At 41.8% G+C, this 15,297-nt stretch overlaps 1 protein-coding gene across 2 annotated transcripts in view; it reads right to left on the bottom strand.

Annotated features, from left to right (window-relative positions):
• Positions 1-15,297, bottom strand: part of CAPRIN1 (cell cycle associated protein 1) — a 75,112-nt gene that overhangs the window by 36,976 nt on the left and 22,839 nt on the right. For both annotated transcript variants that reach the window (XM_032770688.2, XM_032770689.2), the window contains exons 3-5: positions 13,410-13,472; positions 8,781-8,867; positions 60-298 (exon numbers count right to left, since the gene is read on the bottom strand). In XM_032770688.2, the coding sequence (XP_032626579.1) occupies positions 60-298; positions 8,781-8,867; positions 13,410-13,472 (389 nt within the window). The remainder of the gene's footprint in view (positions 1-59; positions 299-8,780; positions 8,868-13,409; positions 13,473-15,297) is intronic.

Genomic DNA, 15,297 nt, shown 5'->3' with positions numbered 1-15,297 from the left:
AATGCACTGATCAATATTAACATTACAGAGATTACTTAACAGTAAAACTAGCATATTACCTCATATTCATGTCCCGCTCAGGGTCAACTAGCTTGTAAAACTCATCCAGCATTGTCAGTTCCTCCTCTGTCAGTACAGGGACGCCACTTGATCCTTGTTTCAGGTCACTGCGCACTTCGTCATCTCCTAACTTGTCCAAAATAAACTGCAGTTCAAGTACAGTCTTTAAACGTTTCTGTTCAGCTTCTTCTCGCATCAGTTGCTCCCGCCGGGCTGTCTTCTTTATTGTTTTCTGGATCTGCTCACAAGGAAAGGGGAATGTTAGACTACTTAAGACAGACTACAACTCAAAATGATCTAAGTTGATCCAGTATAGAATTTATGTATCCAGGGAACTGGCTTTTAAATGCCACCACAAGTACTATATTTTGTTTATATAAAGCAGTGATAGTCAAGACTGAGGCACACGAGCCTTAAGTGGCTGTTTGATATGTCTCTTGCAGCTCTTCACAGAACATATTAAAATACTGTGATATAATTAATAACCAATCAGGATGCTTTTACATTATTAACCAATTGTAGTTGACAAAATAATACTTGGTCAATCATTTTGCTGTGAGAATTTATCTATGTATCTATCTATACACATGCACCCCCGTCAAACAGGAATATATAGTACTACGGTAAATGAATCTATAAATTTCCACAACTGTGGCTCTTTTGGGTAACGCAAATCACTAATTTGGCTCCTGAATCACTGAGGTCTAAGCACCACTGCTATCAAGCTACTGGCTCTAATCATGATCAATATAACTATTATTAAGATTTTACGAAGATATTCTTCATATGTAGTGCCAGTGAAACTATACTCCACTAAAAGAGAAAAATAACTGACATTTACCGACATTATCTAAGATCAACTTTAGAGAACTACTGTTGGAATATTATATCATGATCCTCCAACAAATCCACTTGTCTATTCATATACAGAGTTTTAAAAAGTCAGATGGAAAGGGCTGTGCCAGATCAGTACAGGAATTCAGCTTCAGGAAAGAAAAGGAGCTCCAGAGGAGGAAGAATAACCCTTCACCACCAATCTGCAAAAGCACTGGTGACAAACAGAATAAATCTTCTGGGGTTCTCAACAAAGTTTTTGGTGGCCTCAGAGCATGGCCACCAACTATTGCTGGTCGTGGCTCTGACAATTTTTCCTAAAATACTTTGTTTGGTTGTCCTAAAGTTAGTTATGCACATACACATTCCCAAATCACTGCAATTTATTTATTTAGGGTTTGGGGTGTTGGGTTTCTTGCAGACTCAGTAATAAAAATGTACAGTTGCCTCTATTCTTTACTGGACCTAAACAGAATAGAAAAATAAATGAGGTACTTTGCACATTCTTGTCTTCGTTATCCATTTGCATAGTCTGTTTTGAGAAGGCTTGGCCCTTCGAGCGTTCTGTTATGGAAATGAAAAGTTGAGATGATTTTCTGAATGTTTTTGTTCTATGCAGAAAACTAATGCTCTGCAAATGTCTAGTGCAGGTGTCGGCAACCTTTCAGAAGTAGTGTGCCGAGTCTTCATTTAGTCACTCTAACTTAAGGTTTCATGTGCCAGTAATACATTTTAACGTTTTTAGAAGGCCTCTTTCTATAAGTCTATAATATATAACTAAACTATTGTTGTATGTAAAGTAAATAAGGTTTTTAAAAAATGTTTAAGAAGCTTCATTTAAAATTAAATTAAAATGCAGAGCTCCCCAGACCGGTGGCCAGGACCGGGCAGTGAGAGTGTCATTGAAAATCAGCTCGCGTGCCACCTTCAGCACGTGTGCCACAGGTTGCCTACTCCTGGTCTAGCGCGTGGAGTGAGGCCTCCCTGCTGTCAGTATGAGTCTTGAGATTTTTTTTTTTTTTTTTTTTTTTTTTTTATTGTTAAGTAAATGGGTTTGTTTAAATGAAAAGGGGAGGTAACCTTGGGTATGAACTTCGGGTGCAGTCATAGGATTATTTTATCCTTAAATAATGTAGTATAAGGTGGGTATGCCATTAGGACATCTAATTCTCCCAGCCATCTTGCTGATGTGATGTCAATTAGGAAAGCAACCTTCACTGATAAGTGCAACAAAGCAAACTGCAAGGGATTCAAATGAGTTTCCCATGACACTGCATAGAACAAGTTTGAAATCCCACATGGGAGTACGGTTTCTTAGTGTGGGATAAGTGTTTTCTATGCCTTTAAAGAAGCATTTAGTAATCAGATGAACAAAGATAGCAACTGCATCCACCTTGTCGTGGAAGGTGGTGATGGCAGTCAAATGTAATCTGACTGAGCTGGTGGATAGCCCTGATTTTTTAAGTCTCAGAATCCTCGACTATATACTAGGTATTCTAGGGCCGACTGTGGAAAAATCTGTTTGTCCTGGCACCAAGTGCCAAATCGTTTCCACCTACGTATGTGTCTTCCTTGTGCTTAGTCTATAACTGTTCAGTAGTATATCTTTCACCTCCTCGGAACAGTCCTTCTCGACCCCCTATTAGCCATGGAGTAACCAGGCCTTATGGCAGCGTACTGCGAGGGGTCATGGACATGCCCTGCGTCCTGTGACAGAAGGTGAAGCACTAAGGGAAGGGTTCGAGGCAGTTTCACTGCCATCTGTCTCAGGTATGGGAACCACATTTGTCTGCACCCACGTGGGTGCAATGAGAATGACCCTGGATTTGTCCTGCCTGATATTGTGAATGACTCAGTTCAGCAGTGGGATCAGAGGAAAAGCATACATCAGTGGCGCTTCCCATTTTATGGAGGAGAGTGTCGCCCAGGGACTGGTGTCCTAATCCAGCCCCGGAGCAATATTGTGGGCACTTGGCATTCTGAGCTGCTTCAAACAGATCTATGGAACCCCCATAGGTTGAATATGGCTTTGAGAATTCTGGGATCCATCTCCGACTCATGGGTTTGTGAGAAATCCTTGCTTAGTTGGTCCACTGTTGTGTTCTGACATCTCGGCAGACAGGATGCCAATATCTCCATGCTGCTGGTGATGCACCAATTCCAGAGGTGTATTGCCTCTGCACAGAGAGGGTGTGATCGTGCTCCGCCATGGTGATTTACACAGTACATGCAAGCTATATTGTCTGTAAGGATCTTGACGGCATTGTTCTTGATTAAAGGGAGAAAGTGCTCGCATGCGTTTCGGACTGACCTTAGCTCCAAGGTTGGACTCCACTGGGGACCAGTGGCCATGGATCGTATTGTCACGTAAATGTGCTCCCCAACCAACTAGAGAGGTGTCTGTTGTGATTGTCATGATTGGAACTTTTTGTTGGAAAGGGATTCCTGAGCAGACATTCTGTAGTTGTGTCCACCCTGTTAGCGAGTCTTTTACCTTGCAGGGCTTCTGTTGAGAGAATGTCTGTGTGTTACATACACTGTTCAAAGCGAGGCCTGTAAGCATCAAATATGGAGTCTGGTATATTTTACGATAAACACTGCTGGCGACATGTGGCCCAAGAGTTATATAGATGTTTGGTAGATGTTTGTGGGCTGTCCATCATGGTTGAAATTAGGCTGACTAGAGTGAGGAAGCACTACTGGGGGTAACATTGCTGTTTCTGTGAGATGGTCGAAGTAGGCTCCTTTGAATTCCAACTGTTAGACAGGAACCAGGGTGGACTTCTGTACATTTATTTGTAACCCATGGTCCGTGAAAAAGAGTTACCGTGGTTTGCATGGCATTTATTGCACCTTGCTGCACTGGTGCCCTTATAAGGCAGTATGGAAATATCACCATTCCTTGTTTGCAAAGGTGAGCTGCAACAACACTGAGAACCTTGGAAAAAACTCTCTGGGCAGTTGATAGGCCGAAGGGTAGTGCTCTGTACTGGAAATCAGTGAATCTCAAGAATCTTCAGTGCACCAGGTTAATCTGTAATATGAAAATAAGTGTTCCAGTGGTAGAGGGCCAAGAGAATCTCCTTTCTCAAATGCCAGAATTATTGTGTATAAGAGTCACCATTTTGAAATGTCATGTTCTCACAAATTTGTTGAGTTTTCACAAATCCAGGATGAGTCTCCACCTGTCGTTCTTTGTCTGAGCAAGAAAATAAATGGGAACAAAAAACCTCTCCCTGTGTTCATAGAATGCCAGGGTTGGAAGGGACCTCAGGAGGTCATCTAGTCCAACCCCCTGCTCAAAGCTGGACCAATCTTCAGACAGATTGTTGCCCCAGATCCCTAAATGGCCCCCTCAAGGATTGAACTCACAACCCTGGGTTTAGCAGGCCAATGCTCAAACCACTGAGCTATCCCTCCCCTGAGATGATACAGGTTCTACAGCACCCAGTTGTACGAGATGGTTTATTTCCTATTGTAACAAGTGCTTATGAGAGGGTTCCCGAAAGAAGGATGGGGAAGTGAGGTAGGTAGGTGGGACAGAGATGAAGGGGATGGAATAACCCTTCTGGATAATCTCCAGAACCCATTTGTCTGTTGTGATGGTGTTCCAAACAGGATAGTATGGTGACAGACTGTCTCCAAACAGGCAGGAAACTGGATGTGGTTCCAGAATCAGAGAATGTGGCGGTCTCCTGCCCTCGACCACAACTTCAAATGATTGTCTGGAGGTAGATGGTTGAGACACTGAAGGCTGATCTTAGCTCTGCCAACGTCTGGTCTGTCTTTGTTTAAGTCGTTGGTCATACTGTCTTTGGGTCCGAGAATATGGGGCAGACTAGAATCTCTGGTTCTAAAACTTGCCTTGTTTCTTTTTGTTTGCAGGTACATATATGCCCAGGGTTTTTAAGGTCGCCCATGAGTCCTTTAAGGTGTGCAAGAACACATCGGTTTTGCCAGCAAACAATTTTTGACCCTCAAAGGGTAAGTCCTCCACAGTGGACCAGACTTCCCTGGGGAACCCAGAGAGATGGAGCCAGGATGCATGGCACATGACCACAGATGTAGTGATGGACTGTGCTTCCGTGTCTGCAAAGTCAAGAGAGGCCTGTAGGGCCATCTGGCAACAAGAGACCCCTCAGAAAGGTTTGCCTTATATCATTCCTTTTTGTCATCAGCTAAACTTTCAATAAAAAGTCAATGGATGATTACCTGTTTTGTTCATTCCCTCTGGGGCACCTGGCATGGGCCACTATCAGAAGACAGGATACTGGGCTAGATGGACCTTTGGTCTGACCCAGTGTGGCCGTTCTTATGTTAATTCCAACATTTTGTGAAACAGATTATGTGTATTTTGCCAGTACGCCAAATAATTGGCTATGCAGAACTGGAGTGTGGCAGAGGAGTAGGCTTTCTGATCGAAAAGGTCTAGGCTTTTCCAGTCCTTATCCCATAAGGTAATTCCGGAGCAGTGGTGTTCTTCCTTTTGGTTGACCACATCCACCACCAGCAAGTTTGGTGTGGGGGGTGGGTGAATAAAAACTCAGCCGCTTTTGCTGGCACATAATACTTTTGGTAAAACCTCTTACAGGAGGGAGGGGCTGTGACAGGTATCCGCCAGGTTATTTTTGCAGGATCCATGATGCCATCATTAATTGGCAGTGCTATCTTCGCTGTTGGGGATGCCTGGAGTACGTCCGTGAGCTTGTGTTGGGTCTCCGGTACCTGCGCTAGCAAAACGCCCAGAGATTCAGCTACCCTTTTGAAGAGACTTGAAAAGATTTGAAATCATCCCCCATAGTAGGGGATGGTAGCATTACTGTTTCATCTGCTGACGATGAGATGTGAGTGCTCAGCAGGGTGTCACCTTCAGCTGTGTCCTCTTGTGTCTCTAAGGGTGCTGAGACAGCTGGTGAAGGGGACCATGTTGTTCTGGACATCGGTGGATTAGGCGGCCTGAGGTTTTGGGCCGTATACTTAAGGCTCAATGTTTGTCACAGAGGTCAGGGATTCTGTTACTTTCCAGGACTTCAGCAGCGGCCCATGCGGCTGGCCCGGGAGCCATCTGAGCAGCTTGGGCAGCCCTGGGCCAGTCGTACTGGCTGTTGCTTTGGTAGTCTCAGGGCCACCTACAGCAGGAGTTTAGGTGTGTGGAGAGGTGGGGGGTGGAAGGGTGTTCAGGGCTGGAGACTAGGGTGTGGGGCCATGCTTACTCTGGGGATGGGGCTCCTCAGAAAGGCAACAGAAACTCTCCTCCCTCAGCTCCTAGCTCCATGTGCCGCCTCTGCCCGCAGGCACTGTTCCCGCAGCTCCTATTGGCTGCAGTTCCCAGCCAACGAGAGCTGAAGAACCAGGACTTGGGGCAGAGCAGAGGCATATAAGCATACGTTGCCGCTTCCCAGGAGCCAGGCAGCAAGACTGCCCCAGCTCCCATCCCAAGTTTTAGTCAGGGGTATATAGTAAAAGTCATGGACAGGTCACACGACGCAAAGTTTGGTTTACTGCCTGTGACCTGTCCATGACTTTTACTAAAAATATCCACGACTAAAACATACTCTTACCTATACATTGCTGTGTTTGACCAAGCCAGTGGCTCTTACCCTTCACTGGGCTCAGCTACTAGTACTAGGTGAGCTGCGGGAGGACAGGACTTTCTCTTCCACTACAAAGAGCAGCCAGCGCTGCATCGGACACATCCTCTGGTTGCCTACCTGCTTCCTGCCCCCACTGCTCCTCATTTACAGTTGGAGTGGAGTATGGGGAGCTGTTCTCCCATCCACCCAACCCCATGCATCCGGACTCCCTCACCAAGCCTCATCCTTCTGCACCCAGACCTATACCAATCACCTGCACTCGAACCCCAACCCCACAGAGCCCTCCTGCACCCAAATCCCCCGCTGAGCCCCTCCCCCCCTTAATCTGGACCCCCCACTCCTGCATCAAGACCATGCGCCACTGAGCCCCTGCACTCAACCCACCAAGCCCCACCCCCCATGCACCACCCTAACAAGCCCCCAGTACCCGGACTCCTCCCCCTGCTGAGCCCTCCTGCCAAGCCTCATCCCCCCACAACCTGACCCCTCCCCCTGCTGAGGCCCAAACACTTCACCTGGATCCCCCTGCAGAGTCCCATTACCCCTGCACTCAGAACCCCCCTAATTAGCCTCCATGCATCCAGATTCCCCCACACTCACACACCCCACTGAGCCACCTTCACCCAGATTGCCCCACACAAAACCCTCTCAATCCACATCTAGATACCAACACACTAAGCCCCCCAATCACACTTGGATCCTGCCTGCCCAAGCCTACTTGCCCACTCCTGGTGCGGAGGGGCAGGCCCGGCCATTGCATTGTGACAGAATTGGATGCAGCATCAACACTCCCTCGCTCGTTGGATGCTGACATGGCAATCTCCCACTTCCGTGAAACCAGTGCCTGTGCTCCCCACTGCCATGCTGGAGCGTCCACATTTATTTATTGGCAAATAAAACTTGCAGAATTTTAAAATATTGTGCGCAGAATTTTAATTTTTTTGGTGCAGAATTCATTCAGGAGTAGCAGTATGAATGAAGAGGTTTAGTACACCTTGCTATGGCTGAGGCAGTGGGCAGAGGAAACAAAGAAAGTTCACAGGACTGGAAATTTCTACACATCCAGTGGAATTTCCAATAAAATTAAAATGTTAAGATGTATGAAAATAAGTATTAAATAGTTTATCATTGTTCATCAGAAAATTATTTTAACCTATAAACAACATTTAAACAAAGAATCTTCAATTTAGTAATATCCAGTTAACTTTATGCCTCAAATTTTCCTTTATGAGAGCCACGTCTTATCTGACTTGACAACTTTCCTGTATTCATATGTCCTCTCAGAGTAACAGGGTTCACTCTCAGGCTTGGATTATACTACAGAGTTAGGTGGATGTAACGCAACTTACGTCACCTTAACTGTAAGTGTTTACACTACAACAGTGCTGCTGCTGATGTAAGTCGCCCACTACATCAACTTAACTCAATCTTCACGAGAGGTATAGCCCTTAGGCTGATGTAGTTAGGGCAACACAGTGCTCATGCTGGCCCCACAGCCCAAACCATCAGCTTGCCACTGGCAGCTCTGGCTGTCAGCCCCAGTAAAGAAGGGCTACAGCTATCAGTGCCACACAATGTAGTAATTACTGTGCTGGCTGTTCATCAATCTAACTTAGGTCAACTTAATTTTGTAATGTAGACAAGGCCTAATTTATTTGAGGCAGAGACTATAGCTTATTATGGCACAGTGGCCTAGCATAAGGGGACCTGCCATATAAATATTCAAAAAAAAACAAAACCACCACTCAGCCTCTGAACAAAAGCCTAAATACATCTGTGGCATCCCTCCTGCTTCCTTTTTAATTTGTTGACTTATGACAATTTTGCCATTACTGAACTGGTGGGTTACTGTTGTATACCATTCATGTTACATGTTCAGCGGAATGTGAGGCATTTCATTATTTTTGGTCATGTTTTGTCACGTGCTTCACAGGCCTTAGAATTCAAAGAAGAAAATAATACATTAATTTTTTTCATGCTGTTAAGTGTTACAAAAAAACTTTTAAACGGACTTTTTGAGCTCAACTTTTAACAGGAAACCAACTTGTAACAATATACCGAATTGAGTCTGAAAGACTCAGAAAAAAAGAGTAAGTCAGAAGTTTAAATGCATCCTTATTTTCAGGCAAGCGTTTAACATGTTGCAATATAAGAAGTCAAATATAAAAAATATAACGTGCATTAGGTTCTTTCTGGATAAAAAGTCATTCAATATTACTTATTTGTAGAACATAGTTTAGTTTTTCCTATTTCAACTCTTAGCCTGCATTTGATTTTCAATCCTTTACTTACATCTTGGCTCAGAGCCATGAAACTCCTCTGCAGTTCTTTAGCAAATTCCAGGTTATTCGTGACCTCCTGGTACTTAGACACTGCATCCTTGAAAAAAAAAAAAAAAAAATTAAAGCGACACTTACTACAAAGCAAGAGATATGCACTTCCAAGTGATAACTTTCTGCCTAAAGCTCTGCCTTACGCTAAAAATAAGTTAAGCATCTTTAAACAGTAATGACGCTACTATAATGAGAGGTTAGGGTTTGATATTTGAGGCTTCAGAAATATCGAGTAGAAAAGACATGCAAATGTTTGAAGTATTAAGGATTTAGCTTTCTGGAATAAAGGGCCCAGTGTGCATGTGCACACGCACGAGAGAGTTGTTTTAATATTTAGTTTGATCACTCTATTTTAGTCAACTAAAAATGGGTCAAGTGTCATGAAAACAAAAAGCAACTCCTAGAAAGTCATATGCAAAAAAAAAACAACACATTTTGAAAACTAACCCAGGTCAGACTAACCTACAATTAATGCAGTCTAGAAAAAGGGTGGAAAGCAAGATGGATAAAAATTGAGGATTTTAAAGAAAAAAGCAAAAACCTGATATTTAATTTAATCCATTTCTTTTTAAAAATAAAAAAGTTTAAAATAAAATTTTAAATTACCAACTATGTTAAGGCCTACTTTTACTATAAGAAACGGTTACTTACTGTAACTGTGGTGCTTTAAGATGTGATGCAGATGTGTATTCCAGTTAGGTGGGTGCAAGTGGGAGAGGATGAGATATACTAAATTCTAAAAACCAAAAGGACATGGGGCCAGATTTTCAAAAATAATTTGAGTACATAAGATGCAGACATGTGACTAGTGGGATTTAGATGCCCAACCTCCTTGGCAGGGAGGATTAAAACAAAATTTAAAGATGATTTTTTTAAAAATGGATTTTATTTAAATAATACATTTTTCTTTTTAAAAGTAAACCTATTTAAAATGAAATCTGAATTAAAATGTTAAAGCCTGAACTTCTTATAATCTCTTAAAACATTTAAATAAAAATAAATAAATATGCTGAATCCATAAGCCTCTATCAAAAACATTAAAGGATGCTTGTCTATTTCATGAAAGAACCAGCAGAAAATCTTTTGAGGTCAAGCTTTATAAATATGGCACAATAAGTGAGCCTAAGTAACTTGGAAGACTGTCACTTTCATGAAACATAGGCGAGAAGGAACTTCAGCTCCAGTCACTTTTAACATAGGCATATTTGAAATTTTTCCCAAGGCTGACCTGAAAATAATTCACTGACTACAGTCAATTCCTCTGTTTTATAAATCATTTAATTGCAAAAAATGTGAAATGTTTTAAGACAGACAAGTTTTGTATCCAAAACATTTAAAGTTGTCTTGCTTAATATAAATTTTATGCGCCATTTTGTGTTTAATTAAATTTCAGTTACCATCCTAATGCAGCTTGACATGAATCATGAGCAAAGTTATCTTGTAAATAAGCAACGTATCATTCACCATTTTCTAACATACTATACACATTCACACACCCCATTTACTAGGAATCTGAAAATATTAAACTAATCACTTAAACGTATATACACTTCTACCCCGATATAACGCGACCCAATACAACACAAATTTGGATATAACATGTTAAAACAGTGCTCCGGGAAGCAAGGCTGCACGCTCCGGTGGATCAAAGCAAGTTCGATACAACGTAGTTTCACCTATAATGCGGTAAGATTTTTTGGCTCCCGAGGACAGCGTTATATTGAGGTAGAGGTGGAGTTACAGTGTACCTTTCTAGGTAGCAAAAATGTATCAAATCTAGTGTAAAAGGCTCTATTTAGCATCTTTCATGCGAAAGATAACTGAAGTACAAATGGAAAAGGGAATTCAAAATTGATGTTAAATCAAGGCACTTAGTGATTTAAAAAAAAAAAAAAAAAAAAAAAAAAAAAAAAAATCAATCGACCTTGCTGCACAGGCACTTTTGAAACCACATACATACCAACTCCTCCCCACTGGTGACCTATCTGCATCTTTAGGCATTGTGATCATGATGGTGGCAATATGTCCATTCACTAACAATAGTTAATACTTTCTTTGCTGAAAAATCAGTTAATTCTAAACACAAAACATGTTGTTTATAAACTTCTTAAATATCCAGTGCATTTAAGGTAGTTTTATTTAAATAATGACAAATTTAAAATGCTCTTTGCGTATTTTTAATTTAATTTCAATTTCCATCCAACTGCAACTTGACATATCCCAAATAAAAATTTATCTGGCAAATAAGTGTCATTCACCATTTCTGAATAAATGATGAGCTGTATAATTGCTTAAGTAATTGTGGGCAGACATAATAAATCCTCTAGGTTAGCAAAAAGTGCAAAATGTAGTGGAAATGGTATATTTAAACGGCAAATTAACACGTTTTAATGTTTATACCAATCAGTGAAAATGAACTTTCTTAAGAAAAAAAACTAAATACAAATGCAAAATAAGATTAAAACAGATGGTTTAAACCAAGGTTTCCTGCTTGCTGATTTAAAATCATGATTAAAATTATTATTATTTAAAACAACACATCCTGGTAGACAATTTCCTTCCCAAGCAATTTTAAACATTTGCTCACATCTTACATTTATATTCCTTCATCCCCTCCACCAAAACCAGGCCAGACTCTTGCAAAACTCTGAAGCTCTACACACAAGTTTGAGGAAGGAGACACTAGACAGCTGAAATCCCTGTTGGGGTAGAGTTAATGGTGGAGCATTTTTCATGAATTATAATTTTGCTAACAGAGATGTCTCTCTCAGGGTGAAGGAATAGAGGATATGTATAATTTGTTGCCTTTAATTTTTCCACTCCCTTGCTTTAAGTTCTTTTAGGTGTATTACACAGAGCTAGCTTAACTGACACAAAGCAGTGTTTGTGTAATTAGGTTCTCAGGTGGTTTGTTTTAAAGATAAGTGATTTTGAAGATTACCACTCAAATGACTCACAAGCAAAAATCCCACTGAAAACTAAATGTCGATATTCAGTGAAGTAATCGCACTATTCAAAGATAGGACCTTTACAAATGTACTCATTACAATATTAAATATCATGCTCTTCATGAAACTCTCATTTCCCCAAAAGCTCCACTCCTGATTATGAACAGCAACAAAGCTAGCTGAAAATTTCTGAACAAAAAGCATTACTAGCTGAAAGTTCTTCCCCCAAAAGTGAAAATGTTCATAATTTTTTTAACATAGAAAATATTTTCTAAGTACCCCAGAAAATTTAGCCTGTAGAGTTTAGTCTTTGGTTGTCTTCACATTCAGTCATTGTCTTTTGTCAAATAGCCAGTGTGGTACAAAAGGTGGCTAAGCCTGTGGGGCCCAAGGGATCAAGTGGCCGAGTCAACTAGCTAGCCCATGTTTTCAAACTGCTCTACTTAACAGTTTCATGAACAACAGTATTTGTGACAATGCAACAAGATATTTAGGCTTTATCTAGACTGTGCACCTTTTAGCAACACAGCTGTGCCACTACACCCATGCCGCTAAAATGCTCACAGTGTAGCTGCTGCTTGTAAAATGCTTTTGGAGGGGGCCGAAGCGCAGTTCAAACCAGCGCTTTTCGTCAGTAAAATTTCTGTCATGACGGGAGGAGAGAGGAGTTAAATACCCCTGAATGACAGAAGTTTTGCGGACAACATTCCAGTGTAGACAAAACTTTAGATGATAATCCTGTTTTAGGAGATTGTTCAGCTAGGTCAGCAGCTCTGGTTCAGATCTAGGTCTTCATCAAAGCAGCAGCAGCTGTTATGGTGAAGACCTAATCTGTAACAAAAAGTTGCCCTTCTTTTGTAAAAGATCTTCCAATGTAACAAATCCTCTTCAAATCCCAAACTCCATGTATCAGGTTAGCCCTCAATTCCAGACACAGAGAACATTAATGGGGCATATGAGAAAAATGGTGTGCTATTCCTCTCTTAAATCATACCAGGCAGCTTTCACATATTATGAAGAATGAGATCAAATGTAAATCATATTTTCCCTCAGCTAGCTATAGCACATAAGGATTCAGTTATGGTCAATGTCAAATTTATTTCACCTTGTTAATTAACCAATTTATATTAGCCCAGGCCTAAATGATCACATATGCACACATTGTTCAGTTTGTATTTAAGACAGAAGGATCCAAAATATTATGGGTCTCAAAACGTGAATTTGGAAGCCAAATTTTAACTGATAGATTTTCTTGAAACTCCCCCAAAAATTCAAGTTTGATATTGAGATTATGTGCTGAACTTTTGGTCATTACACTGTTTTCCTATAAAAGAGGCTGAACTCCTGCTTTAGGTGTGAAACAGAACATAACCTTAATTATGGCACCACCACAGATCAATTTCAATAGTACTGTTAAATATTTAAGTCAGTTTTCACCACAATATACTAACAATTGTGAACCTAAATAAACAAAAATACCAACACACAAAACATATCATTGTAGCTTTTCAATCTATCATTAGTATAGCTGAAGCCAGATCTTCTCACTTATTTTTAAATTTGAGTTCATATTAAAAAAAAAAAAAAAATCCAGCACTGACAGCCCACTAAAAGAGATTTGTGGAAGATGCAATTTTTACCAGTTGATCTTGATTAAGGCGCTCTCCCTTGTTCATTCGATCCTGGTAATCATCAAGTTTGCCCTAGGGGGGGAAAAAAAATGCTTTTATGTTTTGTGTACTACAAGTCAAAGAGTTAAGCACAGGAGAAGTGAGAGTTATGTTACGGTTCCTCCCCTGTTGTCATAATACCTATTTTATATGAAATAACTTTGTAACACAAGGTGCAAACTGACATGATTATGAGCTTTGTATACAAATACCTGAACTCATTTTACATTTAAAAATATGCTTTTACAAGGAGGAAATATTTTAATCTCACCTATTCTGTTACTATAATGCACATCTTAGTGACCTTTCTTGCAACCACCAGAAAGTTACTTTGCATCAGCATTGAAAGTGACCTGCAAATAAACAAAACTAGGTGTGTGTCCCCTGTTTAGTTTCATGGTGCATAAAGACAATTCGAAGCTTTTTTCATTTTTATTTTTCACAGAACTACTCAGGGTCTATCTGCTCTGGGAAACTCTAAAGAACCAGAGAAATACATCACAAGTTCCAAGAAAGTGAAACCTGATTAACTGAGAAGAGGCAATTGTTATTTATGCCGTTTAAGCCTTTATTTTTGATAACATTCATTTTCCTAATATTTGACAGAAAAACCTTCTAGGATTCAACACCTACCCCCCTGCAGTTATGGGCTGAGAAAACTGCCAATCCATATGTGACTCTATTAAGTCCTCAAATAAATCACGAAGGACCAGACCAGACTTAACATTCCTCATATTTAATGTAGGACACCTCTATACATCAAAAGACAAGAAGAGCGCACACACATTTCTTTTGCTGGTGACTTAAGAGTTAAGTCAGATAGGTAAATACCGTCTAATTCCTTTGTGTTCATTTCCTGCTAACCCAAAGAGTGACAAACCAAGCTCAGTCCTGAACTAAAATCTTATGCACTGTACTAAACTGACAGAGATGTAACTCCAAATGAAATGAGACTCCAAAACCAAGCTTGGTAAAGTCAAACCAATACTCTTCAAAAGCAAAACGTTTAATGTAGTTAGGTAACTGCTAACTGTCACTTAGCAGTTTACAAAACAAAAATAGTTAAGTACTTCCTAAATCTGGGGCGGGCAAACTATAACCTGTGAGCCGAATCCGGCCCTCCAGCCGTTTTAATCCGGCCTTGAGCTTCCACTGGGGAGCAGGGTCTGGGGCATGCCCCATTCCAGCACTCCAGCTCGGAAACAGGGTTGAGGCTGTTCCACACAGCTCTTGGAAGCAACGGCATGGCCCCCCTCTAGCGTTCCAGCCGGGGAAGAGGGTCAGGGGCCACGCCATGTGACTCCCAGAAGCAGCGGTATGGACCCCTTCTGGTTCCCACATGTAGGGGCAGCCAGGGGGCAATGCTCTGCACATTGTCCCGCACCACCTATGCAGCTCCTATTAGCCGGGAACCACATCCAATGGGAGCTGCAGGGACAGTGCCTGCAGATGGGGCCGCGTGCAGAGCTGCCTGGCCGCGCAGGAACCAGAGAAGGGACATGCTGCTGTTTCTGGGAGCTGCTTGAGGTAAGCACTGCCCAGAGCCTGCACCTAAGCCTCCCCTCTCCCCACCCTGCGAACCCCTCGGGCCTAGCCTAGAGCACCATCCTGCACCCCAAACCCATCATCCCCAGTCCTACCCCAGAGCCTGCACCCTCACAGCTGGAGTATGCACCCCTTCTTCTTCGAGTGCTTGCTCATATCCATTCCAGTAGGTGTACGCGCCGCGCGTGCACGTTCGTCGGAAACTTTTACCCTAGCAACTCAAGCGGGCCGGCAGGTCGCCCCCTAGAGTGGCGCCGCTATGGCGGGTGATATATACCCCTGCCGGCCCGCCCGCTCCTCAGTTCCTTCTTAC

This window comes from Chelonoidis abingdonii, chromosome 4 (genome assembly GCF_003597395.2).
Source record: "Chelonoidis abingdonii isolate Lonesome George chromosome 4, CheloAbing_2.0, whole genome shotgun sequence".
NCBI classification, from domain to species: Eukaryota; Metazoa; Chordata; order Testudines; family Testudinidae; genus Chelonoidis; species Chelonoidis abingdonii.
The sequence above is the reverse complement of the archived record's forward strand: the minus strand, read 5'-3'. Positions and strand labels throughout refer to the sequence as shown.